At 38.5% G+C, this 21,802-nt stretch overlaps 2 protein-coding genes across 2 annotated transcripts; one reads left to right on the top strand and one right to left on the bottom strand.

Annotated features, from left to right (window-relative positions):
- The first annotated feature begins 517 nt into the window (after window positions 1-517).
- On the top strand, window positions 518-7,197 carry d2hgdh (D-2-hydroxyglutarate dehydrogenase). The gene is made up of 10 exons (XM_084742361.1): window positions 518-1,237; window positions 2,729-3,101; window positions 3,182-3,239; window positions 3,328-3,467; window positions 3,568-3,761; window positions 4,350-4,518; window positions 4,717-4,860; window positions 4,959-5,101; window positions 5,845-6,010; window positions 6,209-7,197. The coding sequence occupies exons 1-10, from the start codon at window positions 1,235-1,237 to the stop codon at window positions 6,469-6,471; spliced, it is 1,653 nt and encodes a 550-aa protein (XP_084598487.1). The 5' UTR covers window positions 518-1,234; the 3' UTR covers window positions 6,472-7,197.
- Window positions 7,198-9,268: 2,071 nt separating this feature from the next.
- Window positions 9,269-20,408, bottom strand: acvr1l (activin A receptor, type 1 like). The gene is made up of 10 exons (XM_084742360.1): window positions 20,235-20,408; window positions 17,673-17,756; window positions 15,711-15,965; window positions 15,370-15,581; window positions 14,049-14,148; window positions 13,098-13,244; window positions 12,245-12,520; window positions 11,225-11,422; window positions 10,885-11,015; window positions 9,269-10,061 (listed from the first exon to the last, which is right to left on the bottom strand). Exons 2-10 carry the CDS (start codon window positions 17,743-17,745, stop codon window positions 9,930-9,932), a joined length of 1,524 nt encoding a protein of 507 aa, XP_084598486.1. The 5' UTR covers window positions 17,746-17,756; window positions 20,235-20,408; the 3' UTR covers window positions 9,269-9,929.
- Window positions 20,409-21,802: the final 1,394 nt, after the last annotated feature.

The following is a 21,802-nucleotide window of genomic DNA, read 5'->3' as shown; positions in this document are numbered from 1 at the left end:
ACAGTGCCAAACGTGTAGATGTGTAGAGGAGGATAAATATAGACATGCAGCTAAAATAAAGACAACAGAGCTAAACATACTACAAACTGTTGCACAAAGTGTGTGCCACATTGTGTATGTTAGTGTCTTACACCAAAGAGCTGAAGCTCTCTATTTATGAAAGTATTAACTGTCAAGCTTTTAGCTCATAATGTTACTTTTGATTAGTTATTCATTTAAGGATACATGCATGTCTGTGAAAATTTATTCTAAGGTAGAAATTTAATCCAGCGTTGGTTTACCATTAACGTCTATAAATTAGAAAATTTAGAAAGTACAGAATAGGTGTGAATTGGTGCAGTATTAAAGACAGGTGTCCTAGAAAGTCAAATATGTATCTCTTATGCTTAATCTCAAATCCCATCAACTGTGAGATCTACATCACAATTTGTACATTTATAATTACCCTAAAATTTAGAAAATATTAATAATTTGTTTAAAAGACTGGAAACAACAATGTTTTAGATTTTCTGGAATTAATCTCAGGGGTAGCATGTCAGCATATTTTCATTGAACAAATAGTCTGCTAGACATTTATTCCAAGCAAACTGCCAGGGGAAAAATTAAAACAAGCAAAAATAAATTGGTTTCCAGTCCAGGCATCATGTGGGAAGGACAGCTGAAATCTCATGGTGAAGTACAAAGCCAGTAGTTAACCATTTACTCTCTAAATCTTGTGATTGTAGGACCCCTTGTGTAGCAGGGAACCCCAGACCCGTGAAGCTCTCGCGAGATTTTCACCTATTGTTTCTTCATTGAGCACCCCGTAGAAATTAATTATGTTTTATAATGTGACAATGACCTTGTTAAAATCTGAGTAGGTGTAAGAGCAGAATACACTTGATTAAGGCCACGGTTTAGGTTAAAATGATCACTCTCGCGAGATCTTTCGCGAATCTGGGTTTCTCTTCTATATGACTTTATTTTCCACAGTCGCCATTGGCTGCACAGTCACGATGCAACGCTCACGCCTATTGGCTCAATCTACAAGAAGGCTTGTGATTGGTCCATTCTCATGTCTATGACCTTTCACCTCAGTCAACCGCAGCAGCAGCTAGCCAGTTGTAAACACTGAAGAACGTGAGACATGTTTAAGTAACTTACTTGCCCTTGAACTTTGTGACAGATTTTACTCTGAGATATGACGAAATAAAGACGCATGGACAGAAAGATGCGGGTTGTTAAGTGAACGAATATGGTGAGTAAATATACTTATTTACTCGCTAACGTCTTGTCAAACAGTGTGCTAATCGGCTAATAAGCTAACCGAACTGACAGGCTTATCAGATTCAACAGTGATCTATTTAGAAAGTAGCTTCAGATATTGTGCGAAAAACGAGGAAAGTTTTTAGTTTGTTAGTATGAAAGACGGATTTTTTTACTCTGTTTTCGATAACACAGTGTTTCATTCAGGCAACATACAAGTATGATGAGGCGTTACTACTTGAATCACAGTATAATGTCTGCATTTGATGCCTCCCAATCATCCTTTTTTAATCACAGACTTTTTTTTTTTTTTTTTTTTTTTTCTGAAAAGACCCAAGTACATGGTGTTCTCCTCCTCCATTAGCGGCTCTGACTATCCTGCCATTAAAACTTTAAGTGGCACTCATATTTCTCTTGCTGAGTCACATAAATACTTTGAAATTTGGTTTAACAGCAGCCTGTCATTCAACATTTGGCTCAAAAATAAAAAATCAAAAATCAAATAAGACTTCTTGTATAAAATTAAAGGATGGCTCTCATATTTTTCTTTGTATCACATGGTTGGATGGATTGTACAGTCAAGAAAAAAAGCCATCTAATGTTATTCATTTATAAAGCTCTACTGCTGAAACTTCCAAACTACGTCATGATCCAGTCAGTGTTTAACCTTTGACATTCCTCATGTATGCACCAATGTTGGCAGAACTGGTTTCAGGTACTATGCAGCTTGTCTATGAAATTAACTGCAATTTGCCCTAAAATTACATCCCCCTTGAAAATTTTAAAGTATTTTATTATTCTTGTAACAATTTTTATGAATTGCTTGTTATTGTATGTATTGTGTATTTGTGTTGTTTTTGTTAGCTGATATTGTTTTTATGAATGTTAATTGTTCTCATGTCTGTCTCGGAAAAGAGATCTCAATGAGACTGCCTGATTAAATAAAGATAAAAATTTAAGAAAAATCCAAACCATGGAATTAATGGAATTGAAATATTTGGCCTTTTGTGGTTTGAAATGTCCAATAGGTCATGTTAAGTTATGCAGTTTAAAAAACTTGGTTTGAATTTATCTTTCATGCTTCATAAAGAAAATGTGAGTGTTCAATTTATTTAAAAAAAAAAACAATCAAGTCAATCCAATTCTATTGGTCATTTTAAGTCAATTAAAATTTATTTAGTCAATTAAAAATCCAGTTGCACAAATTGGACATGCTGTTCTATATGAATCTGTGACAACGATGTATAAGCTGTTAGATTGACATTAAGTTCTTCTCTGTAGTTTTCCAAATATTTTCAGAGTTTTTCAGTATGTGGACAGTGAGTGAATAATTTATCTGCTGACTCATATTTTACATTATAGCACTGGCTTGTTAACTATCATTAGCTACAAAGCTGACATAATGGTAAATAAGAATATCGGTTAAACAGAGGTTTACCAGCTGTGAAACAGACTTATGACTCATCCCACTTCTTTCCTGCAGCCTGTTTTGCCGCCTCTACATATTATCCCTCCAGCCATGGCGAGTATTTTCCAAAGAACACTAAAACTGAGGACAGCTCTCAGACATCTGAGCCCCCACAGCACCTTCTCATCTACAGCCACAGCCAGACTTTCACCTGTGGGTCCCCACAGTCCATTTATTCCCACCACCTCACAGCAGTTTGAAGTCTGCTGTCGAACGCTGCACACTGGGGCAGACAAGCCGTCCCCCGCTGCAGCTCCAGACAGGCTGCCTTTCTCCAGAATAACTCAGGAAGATCTGGACTTCTTCAGGAAGATCCTACCTGGCAGAGCCATCACTGACCCAGACCTGCTGGAGTCGAGTAATGTAGACTGGCTGAAGTCAGTGAGAGGTGATGATGACTAGAAATTAATACCACTTGGAAATGTATTTTCTTACACTAGTTTCCTGATGGTAATGTCTTCTCTGCAGGTTCCAGTGAAGTGTTGCTGAGACCTCAAACAACAGAGGAAGTTTCTCAAATTCTCAAGTAAAGAGCAAGTAAAGTGTTTGGAAAGACAAATCCACAAATGAGGGATTTATAAGGTGATTAAAGCTCTTGTATTTCCCTTCTGTAGGTACTGTAACAGTCGCAATCTGGCGGTGAACCCTCAAGGAGGAAACACTGGGCTGGTTGGAGGCAGCGTGCCGGTTTATGATGAGATCGTCCTCTCCACTGCCCTCATGAACAACATCCTTACCTTCGACAGTATCTCTGGTAAGTCTTAAAATACTATAATTTAGCCTTTTCAAAATCAAAGTCATATACTTTCACCATATTTGACTGATCTTAAGATATTTATTTCTTCTTCTGTCAGGCATTCTGACCTGTCAGGCAGGTTGTGTCTTGGAGAATTTGTCCCTCTACTTGGAGGAGAGAGACCACATCATGCCGCTTGATTTGGGGGCAAAAGGCAGTTGTCACATTGGGGGAAATGTGGCGACTAATGCAGGTGGACTCCGGCTGCTGCGATACGGCTCCCTACATGGGACTGTGCTGGGTCTGGAGGTGGTGAGTAGAGTGAATAAATGAGGAGTGTGATATTTTTCAACAGGTATTGCATAAGACTAATTATAACATATTTTATTGTTGTTGTTACGTGATAATTTTTGAGCTAATTGTACATCTTTTGCTATTAGCTGCCTTTATGTAGTGTACTGTGGATGTATTACTTGTCCTTTAATGGTAAAATGTGCCCTCTAGTGTCATTAAGAAGTCATATGTGAAAGTTGATTAGTCAGCAGTTAGTGAGGGAAGGAGGTAGGCTACAGTTAATTTGCATCTGTAGAGCTCTTTGACAGTTTATTTGTTAAAATGCATTTTTGCTGTGTAAGAAGGAGGATTGTTCAGGTCTGTTTGGAGAGACAAGAAAAAAAGTCCACTATTCTCCTGACTGTCTGGATTTGTGCCTAACAGATTAAATGTTAAGAAATACAAACACATCAAAACAAAGAACAAACTAAAGAGGCAACCCAGTGAAGTGATAAAATTGCCACTTCAGATTCGATTGCAATCATGGAGGAACAGTGTGAGATGACATGATTTTGATGATGTGGGATAAAAGCACTGATCCAGGGTTTGTATCTGTTGCATGTACAGGTGTTGGCAGATGGGCGGGTGCTGGACTGCTTGGCCACACTAAGGAAAGATAATACAGGATATGACCTCAAACAGCTCTTCATAGGGTCAGAGGGCACACTGGGCGTCATCACTGCAGTGTCCATCCTCTGTCCACGCAAACCCAAATCTGTTAATGTGGTTTTTCTGGGTAGGATTTTCTCATCGCTTCATGGTTTACAACCGCTCAAGCTATCTTCCTGCAATTCTGACATTATTACTGGCTAGAGCTGCCAAATAAGTGTGCAGATAGTCTAGGAAGTGGTGTTGCAGTTCAGCTAATTAATGTCAGGATGAGCTTGTGTTCATAGATTAGAGGATAAATTATTTTATGTTCTTTATTTTTTAGGCTGTGAGACCTTTGAGCAGCTTCTGAAGACGTTTCAGCTCTGCAAAGGCATGCTGGGAGAAATTCTGTCAGCCTTTGAGTTTCTAGACAGTGAATGTATGAGGCTGCTGAATACACACCTCAAACTCCCCAATCCCATCTCTGGTAGGCACACACACACACACACACACGGCATACACACACTTAAGTATATAAAACAATTAAACACACACTCATGCTAAACTCTGCTCTCCATCTTGCAGATTGTCCGTTCTACGTTGTCATAGAAACATCTGGATCTGACTCAGCACACGATGGAGAGAAACTCCATAATTTCCTAGAGGAGGCGATGACATCATCATTGGTTGCTGACGGGACCGTGGCAACAGAGGAGTCCAAAATAAAGGTGTTGTTTCTAATCTTTTAAAGAGCAAGTCTGGTGAGGTTCTGTGTATTAATGATTGATGATCAAACAAATCATTATCAAATCCAAGTTTACATGAACAGCTGGTAAAATAAACAAAGTGACCACCGTTTGCTGTGGGTATGAAGGAATAAAATATATAGATTTTGAGAGCTCTGTGAACCCTGCATCACCAAATTCCACAAAAAGACCAAAAGCAAATTGACTGAGAAGTATTTCTGTGCAGCCAAATCGTGACACACCTTTGCACTGTGCGATCTGCCATAGCAGTTTATTTTGAGTCAGTCCCACGTTCACCATCGTGCTGCTGTGAAAATATACTGCAGCAAGTCTGTGGCTAAAAATAATCCCTAACAAATACAGAAATAATCCTGTAGGCGTAATGTTTGCATAAAAAAGTGGTGTATATATATGTAGTGGCCAGTTGTTTTGAGTTAGAAGCCTAAGAAATACAGACAGAATTGTGTAAAAAGTTCCTAAAAATATCTCTGATGTAATAATCACAGGAAATATTTGGGGTATTTGGGTTATTGTTATGCATTGAATATAATATGAAATATATGTTGCTTAGTCATCGGTCATCACTTTACTTTGATGGGATAGAAAAATCCCTGAGGGGTAAAAGATTGGGAACCACTGATTTAATTTATACCTCTGTCGACTCAAGAAGCAGACTGCCTTGATTTAGATCTAAAAGTCAGCCTGTCCATTTTTTACCTTTTCAGGCACTGTGGTCGATGCGTGAACGTGTCACGGAGTCGCTGACTCACGACGGATTCACTTACAAGTATGACATCTCACTTCCGGTGGAGCAGATCTACCAACTGGTTACAGACATGAGGAAGCACCTGGGGGACCGGGCCAAGAGTGTGGTGGGATACGGACACGTAGGTAAGACCAGAGGCTGGAAAGACATGAACAATCTGGAGGGAAATAATAGCCTGCTAGCATGAGATATGATTTTTAGTGACTCTTTGATTATTATACCTACAACAACTCAATGTCCTATCTGGAAATACTTGTGCATTTTTCTACAAAATGAAAAGTGTTTTCACTGCAGGTCATGTCTTTTCCAATCTGTACTTTCAGGAGATGGAAACCTCCACTTGAACATCACCTCCCCTGCCAAAGACCCCGCCCTCCTCGCTGCCATCGAGCCCTTTGTCTACGAGTGGACGGCCAGGTATCAGGGCAGCATCAGCGCAGAGCACGGACTGGGCCTGAAGAAGAGGAACTACATCTACTACAGCAAACCCAGCCAGGCTGTGGCTCTGATGGGGGACATCAAGGCCATGCTGGACCCAAAGGGCATCCTCAACCCATACAAGACTTTACCAGACAACCTGAAGTAACCTTCTCACTGCCGAGGGGTAGGTGGTGACAAACACAGAGCTCCATTTTAGCTACAACCTTACAGCCACATGGTTTTTATGTCGGCTCATGCCCTGTCTTTCCTGTGATACCTTTTTCACGCATTTAGTGCAGGGCTGCAGGTTTTGCAAGCATTTGCCAGGCAAGCCACAAACACCAACATGTCTCCAAAACTGGGTAAGAGGTAGTTTCACTGTCATCTTCACAAAGGATTACTTTCCGAATGACACGACCTCACACAGTCTTATTAACTACCTCTGCTGCTCACTTACAGAGTAGCCTTACTGTGATACAGTCCAAATTTTAGATGTTATATTAAGGACACTTTGTACTGTAGAAAGAAAGAAAAGAACAGAACATATTTTCTTGTGTTGTTGGGAGGGAGTGAGTGACTGATCATGATTAACAGCTGTAGGCATCAGAGTTCATACTAGTAACCACTAGGGGGCAGACAGGAAACGTGTGTGTGGGTTCAGTAAGTGTCCAGATGTGCAGTACAAGGTCTGGCAACTTTTTAAAATTGTGTAAATATGTGACTGTTCTGTCCACATGTTCAACATTTAAACTGAATACAGAGTTATGGGATAGATTCACAGTTTTGTACTAAAAGTATCTTGTCTAAAAAGATCGATTTGTCTAACTCAGTCCTCTGAAGCCTCATACTGACTTCAGTTTGGGAAATATCTGAAGGGGTTCATTTGCAAAAATCATATGTTTTTATTTATTTTCCTAAGCCATTTTTTGTGTACTCCAAGGAGTATCAAGGTGTTGGGTTATCTCGTTTTATAATTTTCACGAATCATGTTTTCTTTGTTGTGCACTAAGAGGAACATCAATCAATATGGTGTTGGTTTATTCACTTCAAGAACTTTTATGTCTTTGCAAATGAACTCCTCATTTTTACTCAAAATTGGACATGAATTCCTTTATGGACAGGTGGAATGATTACAGCAAGAAAAACCTGCTTCAGTGTTCACATGGGTACGTCACTGCTGTTTTAAGGTGGACTTAAAAAAGCCTTGTGAGCCTATGATCTAAATTGTTTTTGTAGAAATACACTCAGATGCCAGTTTACTAGATAACCATAGCTTAAATGAATGCAGTCCTGCAATAAATTCAGCTTTCATGGTTTTAATGTTTAGTAGTTTAGAGCTGCGACAATTAGATTTTAAAAAAATCGCTAACTATTCTGTTAATTAATTGTCAGTAATTTTTGTCAGTTATTGTTGAAATTGTTTGTGGACTAGTTGATTTAACTGTGATCATTTTGTGGTGTCGTTGAACTGTATTGTATATGTACACTGTACATATAGAGAGGTTCTTTTATTTAACCTCCCCTCATTGATATAAATGGGGTGAACAAAATAAAAGAAACACCTCTGAGTATAATGCAATACAATTCAACAGCATCACAAACTGCAGCCACTAGAGTGACCATAAAGTCAAATCAAAACCTCTCAAACCGTTTAAACAAAACTGAACATTATAACCCTTGTGAAAGACGGATTTATTAAGACTGCTTTAACTAGGCGTACCTAATAAACTGGCAACTGAGTTTACATCTTTTCTTGAATCATAACACAGGGTGGCTAATCATTAGGCAAGAGTGCAGTAAATGTTTTATTACATATAAAAAAGACAAAGCAACATTTGTTTTTTCAAAACAAACCCAGCATTTGTGACAAATTCATCTGTAACCACACACCTACAGTAGGCAACTTTTATGTTTTAAAATGAATAAAACTGTTTCCAGATGAAGATGGAGTGTTTTTCTTGTTATTCAGGCAACTTGTACAGAGTGGCATGATGGGCGGATGGGACAAGAGGAGTAAATGGAGGCCCACCTCACTACAGAAAACCACTTCAGCTCCAATATCTTAAAAAAAAAAAAGTCAGCTCTACCACAAGACTTCCTTGACTCCTCTCTACCTGCACAGAAGACTTTTTTTTAAATCAGCCACAGTGAGTTTATGACAGGCAGAGAGGATCATATTCTTATTATAAGATACAGACTAATGCCTATTGGCAGGTACTTACGGTGTTTCTACTCCAGGAACCACCAGGATAAGCATGTAGTATTTTATCCTGGTTGGGAACGATTTCCTATCTTTTCCCCTCTATTCCTCAACAAATCTTTTCTTACTAGCTCCAATAATGACAGTATGGGTACAGAAAGTCCAGTAGAGTAAATGCTTATATATGTATACAGTCAGCTTCACGCTCCGTTCTTACATATCCTCAGTAGTGTGGTAGCAGTGGAGATTTAATACATAAATATCATAATTATTTTTAAAAAGTTTAAAAACCATTTTGATTCTATTGGCTCTTTTCCTTGTGTAAGTGAACATATTGTGTGTTTTGTAGTGTGTGTGAGTAGCGACAGCTGTTGGCATGTTCTACAACCCCAGTCCCAAAAAAGTCGGGGTGCTGTGTAAGACGTAAAGAGAGAGAGAGAGAGAAAAAAAAAAGAATGCAATGATTTGCAAATATTTTCTGACTTGTAATCCATTGATTGTAGTACAAAGACACGATATTTAATGTTCAAACTAGTAAAGTTTTTTTTTTGTAAATATACACTAATTTTGAATCTGATGCCTGCAACACGTTGGCACACAGGTGATAAAATCATGATTGGGTATTAAAGGCTCACCACCTTGTTAAAGAACAATGAACACAAACTGCAAGAAACTTAGGGACTTCACCATCTACAATCCATGATATCATTAAAAGATTGAGAGAAGTCCCTGCTCATAAAAAGGCAAACCAACATTGAGGCGGGACTGAGTTAAAACTGCATTAAAAACTCACATGATTGTGTAAAGGATACTACATGGGCTGGGGAACACTTTGCAAAAAGGTTTTTGCAAATCTCTGCATTCTGTTTTTGTTTACACTTCATTAAACAACCGAACTTTTTTGGGAATTGGAGTAGTAATCAAGCTCAATGAGTGAAACTTGTGATTGTCTCTGGCTGGGCATCAGAAACTGGATTGTAAGAGACACTCAGTATGTAGTGTGTGTGTGTGTGTGTGTTTGTGTGTGTGCAGTCTTAAATGGGCGTTAAAGCATTGGGATGGGAGTACTACAATATGCCATCCATTGTTCTTCACACTCACAGTAACAGTCTACAGTTCAGGTCAGTGCGAACACGTTGGCGACAGGCACGTGTCCTGTGGCGAAGGCTGGCTGATCAGACAGGACAGTTCCAAACGTCTGCGTGGGCTTCAAGTCAGAGATAGAGGGATGTCGGTGGAAGGCAACCACAGTGAAAGTGACAGAGCGAGAGAAGGATGAGGCTGGATGACATTTGAACAACTCTTTCCTCTGGACCTCCGTCCGTTCCCCCCTGTCATCGTCTGTTCTCCGTTAACAAACACTGGGCTCCTCTTTAAGCCGATCCCTGACATCAGGCAAGCTGCCTCTGAGGCTCCTCTACCTCTCACGACTCCTTGCCCTTCTCCAGAGAGCTGTGGATCTTGTCCAGGGTCTTCTTGATGCGTAGTGCCGTCAGCCTGGCAGAGGGGTTCTGGTACCAACACTCCTTCATTAGTTTGACCAGAGCAGACAGAGTCTGAGAGGGGAACAGAGGACAGGAAATCAAAGGAGAGTCATGCAGTGATTCGCCCACGGTGAAAGGAAATCCTGTGATCAATGTGACTGCAAGAGCTTTTAGATGTAGAAGGGCATTCTGGGTACTAGCAGGGTACCGATCTCTCTTGTCTTATTTAGCAGCTTAGAATTTGAGTCCCTGTGTTTAAATGAGTGAAGCTTTCCTGTTAAGTTTTAACATGTGCTTCATCTGCACCTTTGTTATTTATATTCCCATTTTGGCATATTTTTATGTTTTTTTTTACCTCTAATGTGTGTGTTTTGTCTTTGTATTTTTTGTACCTGCCTGCTATGACAATTTCACCCCTCTCCAGGCATTAACAAGATCATCTATCCGTCTGTCTATCCTCCAGAAGTTACAAATGTGAGAATGTAGGAAGATAAACAGCTTTTTGACAATTTAACAATAATTTAATCAGTTATTTCTATTAAAGGGCCTGTGCATAGGATTTAGTGACACCTTGCCAGCATTACTTTTTGAGAAGGGCCAGATTTGAAAAAAACAATGGGGCCAGACATTTACATTTCCTATTTCTGATCTGTAAAGTTAGGAATTTAAATTTGTAACATACATATATACCTTTCTACAAAAGTACAAGAAAAAACAAAGCACTGTTGCAATCCTCGATTAGAAGTAGTTCGTTTTTATAAACACAGTATTGCATTTAGTGTCTTTTTTTCGTCACTTTTCGTTAAAACTTTTCAAAATAATAAGTGTGTCTGCCATTTCCATTCCAGATAAACATGTATGATCATTTCTTTAACAGTAAACATTAAATACTCACAGGATCAGAGAACCAACGGTTAGGAATGAAAGGCCTCTGCTGCTCCACACACACCACCTTCCTCATGTCCTCAAAGCTCGGGTCATTTGGCACCTGATCGTAGAACGGAGGCTTGTACTCCTCAACAATGCCTGCAAAGTCAAAGTGAGATGAAAGAAATCAACGCAAAGAACTGGAGCAAGAGGATGAACTAGTGGTAAATTAGGTCTCCCTCCTAACAGCAGGGTCTGAAGACCATCAGAATAAACAATAATCATCCTGATTATTTCAGAATAAGAAATTCAAGGTGGTTATTTATTATGTCACAGTCCTAAATATGCACTAAATGCATGAGACTCACCGTTGCTGTATGTGCGTCTTGCGATCTCCCACAGCACGAGCCCAAAGGCCCAGATGTCCACCCTCTTATAGGCATCAAAGCAGTCTGTCTGAATGGTCTCGTCCAGCACTTCAGGTGCCATGTAACGTTTGGTGCCAACCTTTGGGTTGTTGCCCACATCCAGCAGGTTGTCTGCCTGAGAGTGGGTCACAGCCAGCCCTGTAAACAACAAGTTGCACACAGCACATTATAGCAGGACATACACACATGAATACACACCAGGTAAAAGATGGACAGACACAGGGATATTGGGAAAAATAAAATCCCAATGTACACAAAGCTGGTTTCCAAACATTAGAAGCATGCTCATAAGACTTGCAGTGAACATATTTGTTTGAGACCGATCGAAAATCATCATATCACAATAAAAAAATGTCCCGAAACTGTACAGGACTGTGACAATATCTACCATGATATTGCATGTTTAATTATTTTGTTTTATAAAAGGACTACTGCATTGTTTCTGTTTTGCAATTGTACACATACTTCAAACATTCATGAAAATTCAGTTTTCGTACATGCTTAGGTCATGGCTGACTACAACTATTTTATTTTATCAAATCAGGAAAGCATATTTCTACGCAACATGGGCTTAAATTCCAGGATCACCATGTATTTGACGTTCTTGAGTGCCACTGCATCTCAACCGAGCAGCACATTTGTTACCGAGGGTAAATATCTTAAGTTATAATAACATGAGTGCCTCACAGTCAGGCTTAGCAGGTTTTTAATTGACGAAGAAAACCTAAATGAAAAAGAATGCTGTACAAATATTGTCATTTCATATTTTTTAGATGACGACAGACTGTTGCTAAAGCTAGCTCTCAGGCTAAAGCCAGCTCAAATAAAACTGATCAGGAATCAATAAGCAACACCAATAATGGCACTGAACTGGCATTCATCAATTATATCTTATCAATTCCAATCCCTACAGATTAATAGTAGTAGATGAAAGTAAGATACTAGATAAAACTGACTGACCGAGGTCTGCGATGCAGCAGCGCAGCTCCTTAGTGACCAGGATGTTTTTGCTCTTCAGGTCTCGGTGTGCGATGGCCGGTTTCCCCTCTGTGCCAAAGATTTCTGTGTGCAGGTGCACCAGGCCGCACGCTATCGACGCCGCCATCGCCAAGCCCTCTGACGTCTCCACGGCAACTCGCTGCAAGTAGTCATAAAGAGAACCGTTCTCGTGGTAGTGGGTGATTAGCCACAGCTGGGTGCTGGAGTTGCGAGAAGTCATGTCAGACGCCATGAAGCCTGGGAGAAGAATAAAAAACGATCATCAAGCTGTGTCTAATTTATACTGTGGTAGTAAAGTCTCTCTTGCATTAATCACATTTATTACTGGTCTTTTTTGCCAGATTGTATTAAAGTATGTTGCACAGGTGTTGCTTCTTTATTGTGTTCACCTCCATGTGTAACTGCTTTCAAATATACAGGTGTGAAGATGCAAGAATGTTAAGGGAAGTTGATTAAAAAAAAGTGGAAAACGTCTATGCCACATGCTTTTAGCTTGCAAAAAAAGAACTTTACTTCCAGAAATTCTAACAAAATATGTTTTTCTAAGACAAAGTGATCCAAACTGCTGAGACATAAAAAGCAGCAATACAAGATACTGTTGTCACAACATTTATAACTTGGATACAATACCTAGAAAATACTGAATACCATAGAGAAAAACTGTCACAACCCTAACCCTAAAATTTTTGATTTTTACTAAAAAATAAATTCAGTGTGTTGCATAACATTAGAAACAAAATATGAGGAAAATCAACCTTTTCCTTCTTTGCACCACCAAGTTCTGCAAGAGCTCACATTTCTGTAACTGACTCACCCAGTATGTTTTCATGTCTTAGCAGCACTGTATTGTAGATCTCCGTCTCTCTGAACCAAGACTTCTCATCTCTTGAGGAGAAGATTTTTACAGCCACGTTCTCCCCCTGCCACTGGCCCCGCCACACCTCTCCATACCTGCCCTTGCCTGGAAGACAGTCGAGAGAAAGTTGAGTTGTTGCACACGAAGACAGAAAAGAGAAAACACAGATATTCTGAGGTTTTCTGAGAGGTGCTTTTAGGTTATTTTCATATTATTTTATGGCTGCATTCTCGCTGCAGCTGTTGGATCTCCAAATCTGATTTGTCTGACACTGATATGAAGTTTCCACAGACTGCAGGAAGCCACATTTTTCCAATTCCAAAGTGGTACAAACTGTACTGTATGGTACTACTGTGGTACAAAACAGGATCCCAAGGCATGTGACCTACATACTTTCATTTAAACGCTCAAATTGAAATTTGTCAGAGTTGCTATAACAACGAGTAAACCTTACATCAACAACCTCAGACAAGTATCTTATTTTAACGACAAAACCGTTTTAATAGTTTGTTTTAACAAGTCAAAAACAATGTGACCTGTTGTCAACCTCACATCACCGTCAGATCCGTATCTTAACATTGGTTAAATGCTAAAATAAATATGCAGAGTCATACAAAAAAACTGCTAACAACAAGACTTATGTAAGGAGACAAATGTCTGAATAAGCTTTCCATTCGGCTCATTATTAGGAAACTAATGAAGACAATTTGCTTTCTGTGCAAGTTAGCTACTCTGTGTACTGTAGGCGACATTTGGCTTTTGTGTAGTGTGTTGTATGTTATGTGGATATTTTGCTGGTTATGACATAAATTTCCTGCAATAATAAAATGAGTTTCTCAGTCAGAGACCTGAATGTGACCTGCAGATGGCCTGTGACTTGTTTGTGGTGCATGTGTGTGAGATACTTACCTACACACTCCATCAGACTGATCTGTCTGGCCACAGTTCTCTGGACAAGGAAGGGAAGACCTGAACCACTGCCTGACGTACACGAGTGGTCCAACAGGTCCTGAGGACAAACAGATATCAGATTAGCCCGGTATGCCCCGCACATCACATGTGCATGTGGAGAATACCAACACACACGGCAGCTGGAAATCAGCCTAGACAAAGATCAGACTGAGATTAAAACTGTGTCTGGAGTCAGTGTGTAGGCGTCAACTTCTTCTCATCTATTATCAACAGCTTTTCCTGCACTACAGCAATTTCAGACAGTCCTGGCTTCCACGTCGTCCATTAATTCCTAATTATGGACACCTCAAAGGGCATTATCTCACTTATAACATGGTCACCAGCCAAAAGAAAAAAAAAAACAAAAGACCATTAATTTGTATTTTAAGTTTTTTTGCAAGTCATAACTCAGTTTCCCGGTTAAAGCCTGAAGGTCTGACTGATATCTGGAACAATCATTAATATCAATAACAGACGGTTTCACTGGAACTACTGTACTTAGTAGCTGTCCATTATTAGGAATTAATGGACACCCTGCAGCAAATCAGAATTGAGTATTCACCAAGAATAAATGGTATAAATGGTTTTATACGTCTTGTGAATAATTAAATTAAATAGAATATAACAGATTTTATTCACAGACAAAATAGAAAGCAACTTTTTTCTATCACATTAGGATGAATTTCATGTCTCCATAGAGAACCAGTGCACCATAAAAGCATACTGCACTTTTTAGAAAGTGTATTTGAAAAGCAAAAAGCATAACTCCATTTAATAGGGAGAGTTCATCCCAAAAATAAAAAATACATATTTTTCTTTTAACTTGTAGTGCTATTTATATAGACTGAAAGCGTGCATCTACTCATGGATGAGAGGCTTGTGCTAATAACTGAGCAGGGTGTAAACATTAATGGTGTCCTGATCAGCTGAACTGTAACCTGTAACTTCTAGCAATAGATGGATGGTTTGTTTTATGATTTCTGGGAAGAGTCACTGGTGTTGAGTTTTTTTAAACGTATTTTTTGGCGCTTTAAGTACCACAAGCTAAGTGTCATCTACTCTAGAGAAGGCAGACATCTCTGCAGCCAATATCTCCTAAAGTCACTCCAAAACAGTCTAGATGGATAACTAACACTACAGGTAAGAGGGAAAATACCTATTTTTTATTTTGGGGTGAACTGTCCTTTTAAATTTTACTTGAAAGTTGAGGCATATAGACAAGAGTTAGCAAAACTGAAAAAAACACTGCTCAAAATCGGTGAGGAATCTCTTTTCTTACCGCTAAAGTGCTGTCTCCCACATTGGAGGTGATGAGGCCGTCTATGGCTCCCTGTTCAGTGTCAAACTCCTGCAGCCTCTGCAGACGACCATGGTGGAGCCTCCTGCAGGCCAGAACTGACACGACAGACAGCAGAGCCAGAACCACCACCGGGCCGAGTACAAACAGAGCTAAGGTCTCCACACGATACCGCACTGGCTCACCTTCTGGGGCTGTGAGCAAGAGTAGAGAAGAAACAGGTGCAGAGGGAAGATAAAGGCAAAATTAAAATGTCCGATTGTTTTATAGACACCTACAGAACACAATGATTCTGTTTAACAATGTTATGATGTTATATTGACCTGTTGGAAGCAGAGACATCAGCGAACTGGTGGTGGTGTTGCTGTTGCACATGTCCTGGGAGCAGCAGAAAATGGCCTGGTGGAAGGACGGAGCCGTGGAACAGTGCAGGTGGACTTTCTCCAGCCCCTCTAGGCAGCCGCGCTCAAACACCACCCCGCTGCTGCTGACTTTGACAGAGGAGAAGCACCGCGTACCATGGCACTGGGTGGCCTGGAGGCATTTTGGGCTATCACACAGACACGCCAACTGTCCATCTGTGGAAGACATGATATGACTTTACCATACACTCGTGCTGTGTCACCGTGCATAGAAACACACACAAACAGTTGATTTATTTAAGGCACCACTCTCACCAACTTTCTCACTAAAACTAGCAAGCTGCCGATCTGGCAAAACATAACTGGAAAGACAGACAAGCACCAACGGCCACTCTGGTCACCCTCCTGCAGCTGACCACGCCCCCCCCCCCCCCCCGACTCAATTTTATTAAGTGTCCAAAATGTACCTACTGTATGATTCAAACACTACTCACTGTTAGGCTACAACTTCCCACTGGTGGTTTTGTGCAATAGATATTCATCACTGCTGGACTGATTATAAAATTTGGTTTCCTTCCATTGTGAATTATCTGTTGCAAAATCATGTTTGTAGTGGCCAGATAAGACTTTTCCAAACTGCTTTATTTAAAGTCTTAAAACAGAACACAATGGCTATCTATGTTCACTGTTTATTAGTGCTCTGCATGTATCAGAAGGTTTTATGGTCAGTATTGCTTGGCTGTGCTTTCTTGCTTGCATTGCCGCTAGTGTTTGTTGATGCTGTATTATTGCACTGACGTTCAAATGAGCTTGTGTTCTGTTTTGTAGAATCTTTGTTTTTTTTGTTGCTTCTTGTAGTCTTTAGTTCTGCAACAAGTAATTGATTATTAACCGATTAAATTAATCTGCAACTATTTTGATAATCAATTAATTGGTTTGAGTATTTTTTAAAGAAAGAAATGTCCAACTTCTCTGATCTCAGCTTCTCAGATGTGAATATTTTTTAGTTTCTTTCATCTTTTACAACAGTAAACTGAATATCTTTGTGTCATGGACTAAACAAGACATTTGAGGACGTCATCTTGGGCTCTGGGAAACACTGACTAATATTTTTCTTCATTTTCTGACATTTTACAGACCAAACAACTAATTGATTTATTAAAAAAATAATCGACTGATTAATGGATAATGAAAATGATCATTAGTTGCAGCACTTGTTGTCTTGGGTCTACACATTTCATCACTATATAGGTTTCTAAACAAAGGACTGCTGTTGAAAAATAGCCAGATAGTTAACATAGTAGTCCAAGACTGATTCATAAAATCCCAAAATCAATCTTTTAATATATGTCTTTTCTCCTGTGGATGTGCGGTACAGTCTGCAGTTTTAACCCCATTAGTCTCATGTGAAAAGCTTTTGGTGTGAGATCTTGTGGCATGAGATTTAATAAAAAGTACATGATTAATCTAACTGCTTTGGGTTAATTTTTAATGTAAACATTAATATTTTTAGTAATGTAGCAGGTTAGAGAATTCCTTGTACAATTTACAGCATTAGTTCTCTGAGAATTTCTTTCATATTCATGCAAAATTGGAATTGTGACCAAAATATCCCTAACTCAATCGATATTGAATCGATTTGGGAAATCTGAAATCTATACTCAGCCACAGTATCCACAGTATCAACTACATGAAAAAAGTATGAACGCACCTTAAATCTCAGATTGGCTTGAAATCATCACTCTAGCTACCAATTTCTACAACAGAGCTGGCTAATGGCTACCCTTTTCTTATCAATTGTCACTAAAAACAAACAACGGCCAGACGTGCTCACAATCATTTGAGTGCACAGCAAGAACAGACAATTGAAAAAAGGCATCACAGACTGAAAACATTAAGTGTAAAGACAATAGAGCACAGTACCTGAGCCCTCAGCTGATGTCTGCAGTGTCTGCAGCAAGAGCAGCAGAAGGACGTGGACGCTGCAACGATCCATGTTTCAGTGCACTGACGGAGGGAGGGAAGAGAGAGTTCAAATAAGTCCACTCTTGCAAAGAGGATAATTACATTTACTCCCTTTATGTATTCTGATGATCCCTGCCAAGGGTTCAGACAGAAAGGAAGCAACAACTTATACAGTAATGGCTGAACGCAAAGAGAGTCCTCTGTTTGTCTTTGTCAAAGCTTTATTTATTACACATTACTGATTATTGAATAACTGCAGCCATTTCAAAGACAATCACCTGGAATTTCATTACATTATTAGTTTAAACAGGTAAATGTCTTAACATTGATATAATATAAACATATGGTTAGTTGTTAAGTTGTTGATTATCAAATGAATTACTACTAATGGCTTAAAGGTGGTGGTGGAATGTAACCAAGTACATTTACTCAAGTACTGTACTTAAATACAGTTTTAAGGTGCTTGTATTTTACTTGAGTGTGTCCATGTTCTGCAACAGCTCAGGGAGAAATATTGTAGTTTTTTAACATTACTACATTAAGTGACAGTAGGAGCAGAATTTGAATGAATTTATGTGGTGTACGGTGTATTGGGTATCTAGTCTTACTGGGTAATCAGCGGTCATCACTATTTATGGTAGGAACCTTTTGTCGTCTGGTCAGGTGCTCCACCCAGAAGTCTTGGAAGCAGCTTGGTGGAGTTACACGTGTGGATGTTTTTGAGTACTTTTGGAAACATGTTCGTGTTTGTAATGGAAAATAAATGGACAGAGTGTTCAACTGGCAAGTTTGACTAAGACTTTGATACATCAGACACGGTAACAATCAGCACATCAATTAGGTCATGCCAGTGCAGCATCTCAGTGGCTTCAAGCATTAGCTTGGCCTCTACTATTCAGACAGCTTTTGTTACAAACCTTTTACACATAAAACAATGAAAAATATGATATAAATTAAATTGCCCATCAATTGAAACAAAATTATCTGACGACTATTTTGATCATTGTCTAAGTCATTTTTCATGTAAAAACATTAGATGGTGTCGGCTTCATAAATTTGCTACTTTTTCTTTTAACAATTTTAATGTTTTTGTAATAATATTGAGGTTTGGACTGTTTGTTGAACAAAACAAACATTGTGAAAGTGTTATTTTGGGCTCTGAGTAATTGTACCAGCATTTATCACCGTTTTCATAACTTTTATAAACCAAAAGATCAATTAATGGAGAAAATAATCAGCAGAATAATCATGAACATAATAACACCTCAACCACCAACAACAGTAAAATAGTATAACAATCACAGGGGACATTTTTCTGCATTGAGTACTTTAACTTTTACTACTTTTAAGTATATTTTTATACTGATTATACTTAAATACTTTTACTTAAATATCATTATCAAAACAGGGCTTCTACTTGTAATAGAGTATTTTCAGTGTGGTATGAGTACTTTTACTTTAGAAAAGGGTCTGAATTCTTCCACCACCTCTGCTTAAAGGTAACATTTGCTCGACTGAAGCTGCTCCTCTAGAGGCTAATAGTTAGATTAGACAGAAAGGAAGCAACAAGTCACAGTCAGAAAAGTAATAGCTGAATGCAAACAGTCCTGTTTGTCTTTGTCAAAGCCTTATTTAATACATATTACTGTTTATTCAATAACTGCAGCCATTTCAATGACAATCATTTGGAATTTAATTACACTGTTAGTTTCAAAAGTTAAATGTCTGCCTAATACCTGTCTAATATTGGCCTATCACAGTTATTGGTCTATATCAGTGCGTCTTGATTCAAGTTTCAGATATACATATATTTTGCTTTAATTTTTTTTTTTTTTATTTATAGTCATTTAGAATTATTAAATATTATTTCCAGTCTCTTTTCTTTGTTACAAACCAAAATGCTAGTCGTTGATAAATTTACATGCTAACCTGAAGAAGTCTGTAACCACAATAAAGAATGTCTTTGTTTTTTCTTTTCTTTTGTCTGTTTTATTATGATATTACTTTCTGATGTAGCTACTTTTATTTTTAATTTTTTTATGTTTCCTATTCAGTAGTAGTAAGACTGATGTTTGTGTATACATATTACCAATTTATGGCTCCAAAGGCAATATTTGCTCTACTGGAGCTCAACTTCTGCAGGCTAATAGTTAATGCACCATTAACTAAAACTAATAATACAAATTTCGCTAGCAAGCTAACACCTTAATCTTCAATGTCACAGCCTCTGGTTAGTGTGTACGAGCAAGCAAAGCTATCAGCAGCCTCTTCTTTGTATCCCTCACAGACTGCAGGCCTGTTTGTTTGCTGTAGCTAACACAGGCCATTAACAAGCGGTTTTATTGGCCGTCCACAGGCGCCTCGGAGGCGCCAGCCAGACAGACTGCAGGCTGCTGTTGCTGCTGCTGTTAGCCCTGCAAGCTAACTCAAGCTAACGGCTAACAGCTCAGCACAAAGCGCAGCCTGGCAGCCCGGGAGAGGACCGGGTTAAAAACATAAGGATATAAAACATCCACCTACCTGGCACGCACCAAACACAGCCTCTAACTCATCCTGTGGTGTTTCTGCAGTCCTGTATTAGGTTTAAAATACCGTATTGGCGTGATTTGTAGCGTAAAAAGGCGAGAGCAGGACCACAGCCCAGCCCACCCACTGGCTGTCTTCCCTTCAGCCACACCTGACGTCACCAAAACATTATCACCAAGATGCATTGTGGGGCGGAGGAGTCCTCCAACAGGTTGTGGATTAAAATAATAATAATATCAGTATTTATTTAATTTTCTTATGTTTATTTATGTATTCATTTTTTTCTTGTTCTTAAGCCAGCTTTATTTGTTGTAGTCCATACTCAACCAAGAGACTGGTATCATTGTGGTTGAATATTGTGTACCTTGTTGTTTTGGGAATTTATGAATAAAATTGAATAAAAAATCATAATATCAGTATGATAATAATTTATTGGGGATATAAATAATCTTTACATGACAATTAACTGAGAATGAAACAGTAATTTTTGTACTTAAGCCTGAAGTATATTTACTTAAGAATTGTATAAGTATTTACTTATTACCTAGCCTACAATTCCAACAGGCACCTTACTTTAGTGTTTCCATTTTGGGGGGCTAAATCTTGCACTATTCTTTAATTAACTATTTAAGTATATATGTCCAGTTGTGGCAGAAGTATTCAAATACTCAGTAAAATAAATAAATAAATAAATAAATAAACGTGGCAGTAATGTAAAAACACTCTGTTACAAGTATAAAAGCTGCACTCATTTAAAAAAAAAAAAAAATCATAAACTTTTATAATAGTGTAGATTTCAAATTAAATGTTTCGACATAATCAGTCAAATCAGATATTATTTTAGCCAATATTTATCAGTATATCTCATTCAAACTCAAAGTATTCATCACACAGAATGACTCATTTCCATGAAGTACACATTTAAGGTGAAAAAGCATAAAATTAAAGTTTAAGTAAGTAAGTAAGAAAAATACAAGTACTTTGATATAGTGCTGTACATAATTACAGTCTGAGCCTAAATGCTTATTGCTTTGCACCAGTTGCTGGTGTCTGGTTTGCTATACTTACATCCTTGAGTTTGAATTTTATTTATTTGCCCAATTTAAAATTAAACAACCAACGTGAATTGTAGTGAAAGTTTATGTGCGGGGAGAGATTTTTAAAAAGACGCCGAAGTACAAATAATTTAAACAATATACTGTCAACAATATACATTCAAATTTACATGCAAATAAATTTTATATTGCTGTATAACTAGGATTTGAAAACCACTGTCAGGAAAAAGATGTTATTACTTTATATATCACTCAGTCAGTAGCCTAAATATAGACTTAGTGGAGGAGTGGTGTATGAGCACATCCCTCCAAATACAAACTGTATGACTCAGACAACTTAAACAGCTTCAGGGAACATCAGGGAGAAGTCAATGAATATCCTGCAATTTTAACCAAATCATACAGTTGTCTTACAGTTTATTCTGTATGGGTGAGTGTTCATTTGTCAATTTAATGTTACATAATACAGCTCCACAGAGGTTTGAAAAGAAAGACAGACAGCGATTA

Source organism: Lutjanus erythropterus, chromosome 18 (assembly GCF_056507025.1).
Source record: "Lutjanus erythropterus isolate fLutEry1 chromosome 18, fLutEry1.hap2, whole genome shotgun sequence".
Classification (NCBI taxonomy): Eukaryota; Metazoa; Chordata; class Actinopteri; order Lutjaniformes; family Lutjanidae; genus Lutjanus; species Lutjanus erythropterus.
This window is presented reverse-complemented; position numbering and strand designations above follow the sequence as displayed.

What these genes read in the sequence shown, in the direction of transcription:
- d2hgdh (XM_084742361.1), top strand. An exon ending in CTGTGCTGGGTCTGGAGGTG is followed by an intron (nt 3,762 to 4,349) that starts GTGAGTAGAGTG and finishes TTGCATGTACAG; the next exon opens with GTGTTGGCAGATGGGCGGGT. An exon ending in TGTTAATGTGGTTTTTCTGG is followed by an intron (nt 4,519 to 4,716) that starts GTAGGATTTTCT and finishes TTTATTTTTTAG; the next exon opens with GCTGTGAGACCTTTGAGCAG.
- acvr1l (XM_084742360.1), bottom strand. Translation starts at nt 17,745, where the DNA reads ATGGATCGTTGCAGCGTCCACGTCCTTCTGCTGCTCTTGCTGCAGACA. An exon ending in AAGACATGAAAACATACTGG is followed by an intron (nt 12,521 to 13,097) that starts GTGAGTCAGTTA and finishes TTCTTCTCCCAG; the next exon opens with GCTTCATGGCGTCTGACATG. An exon ending in CTGCTGCATCGCAGACCTCG is followed by an intron (nt 11,423 to 12,244) that starts GTCAGTCAGTTT and finishes TGTTGTTTACAG; the next exon opens with GGCTGGCTGTGACCCACTCT.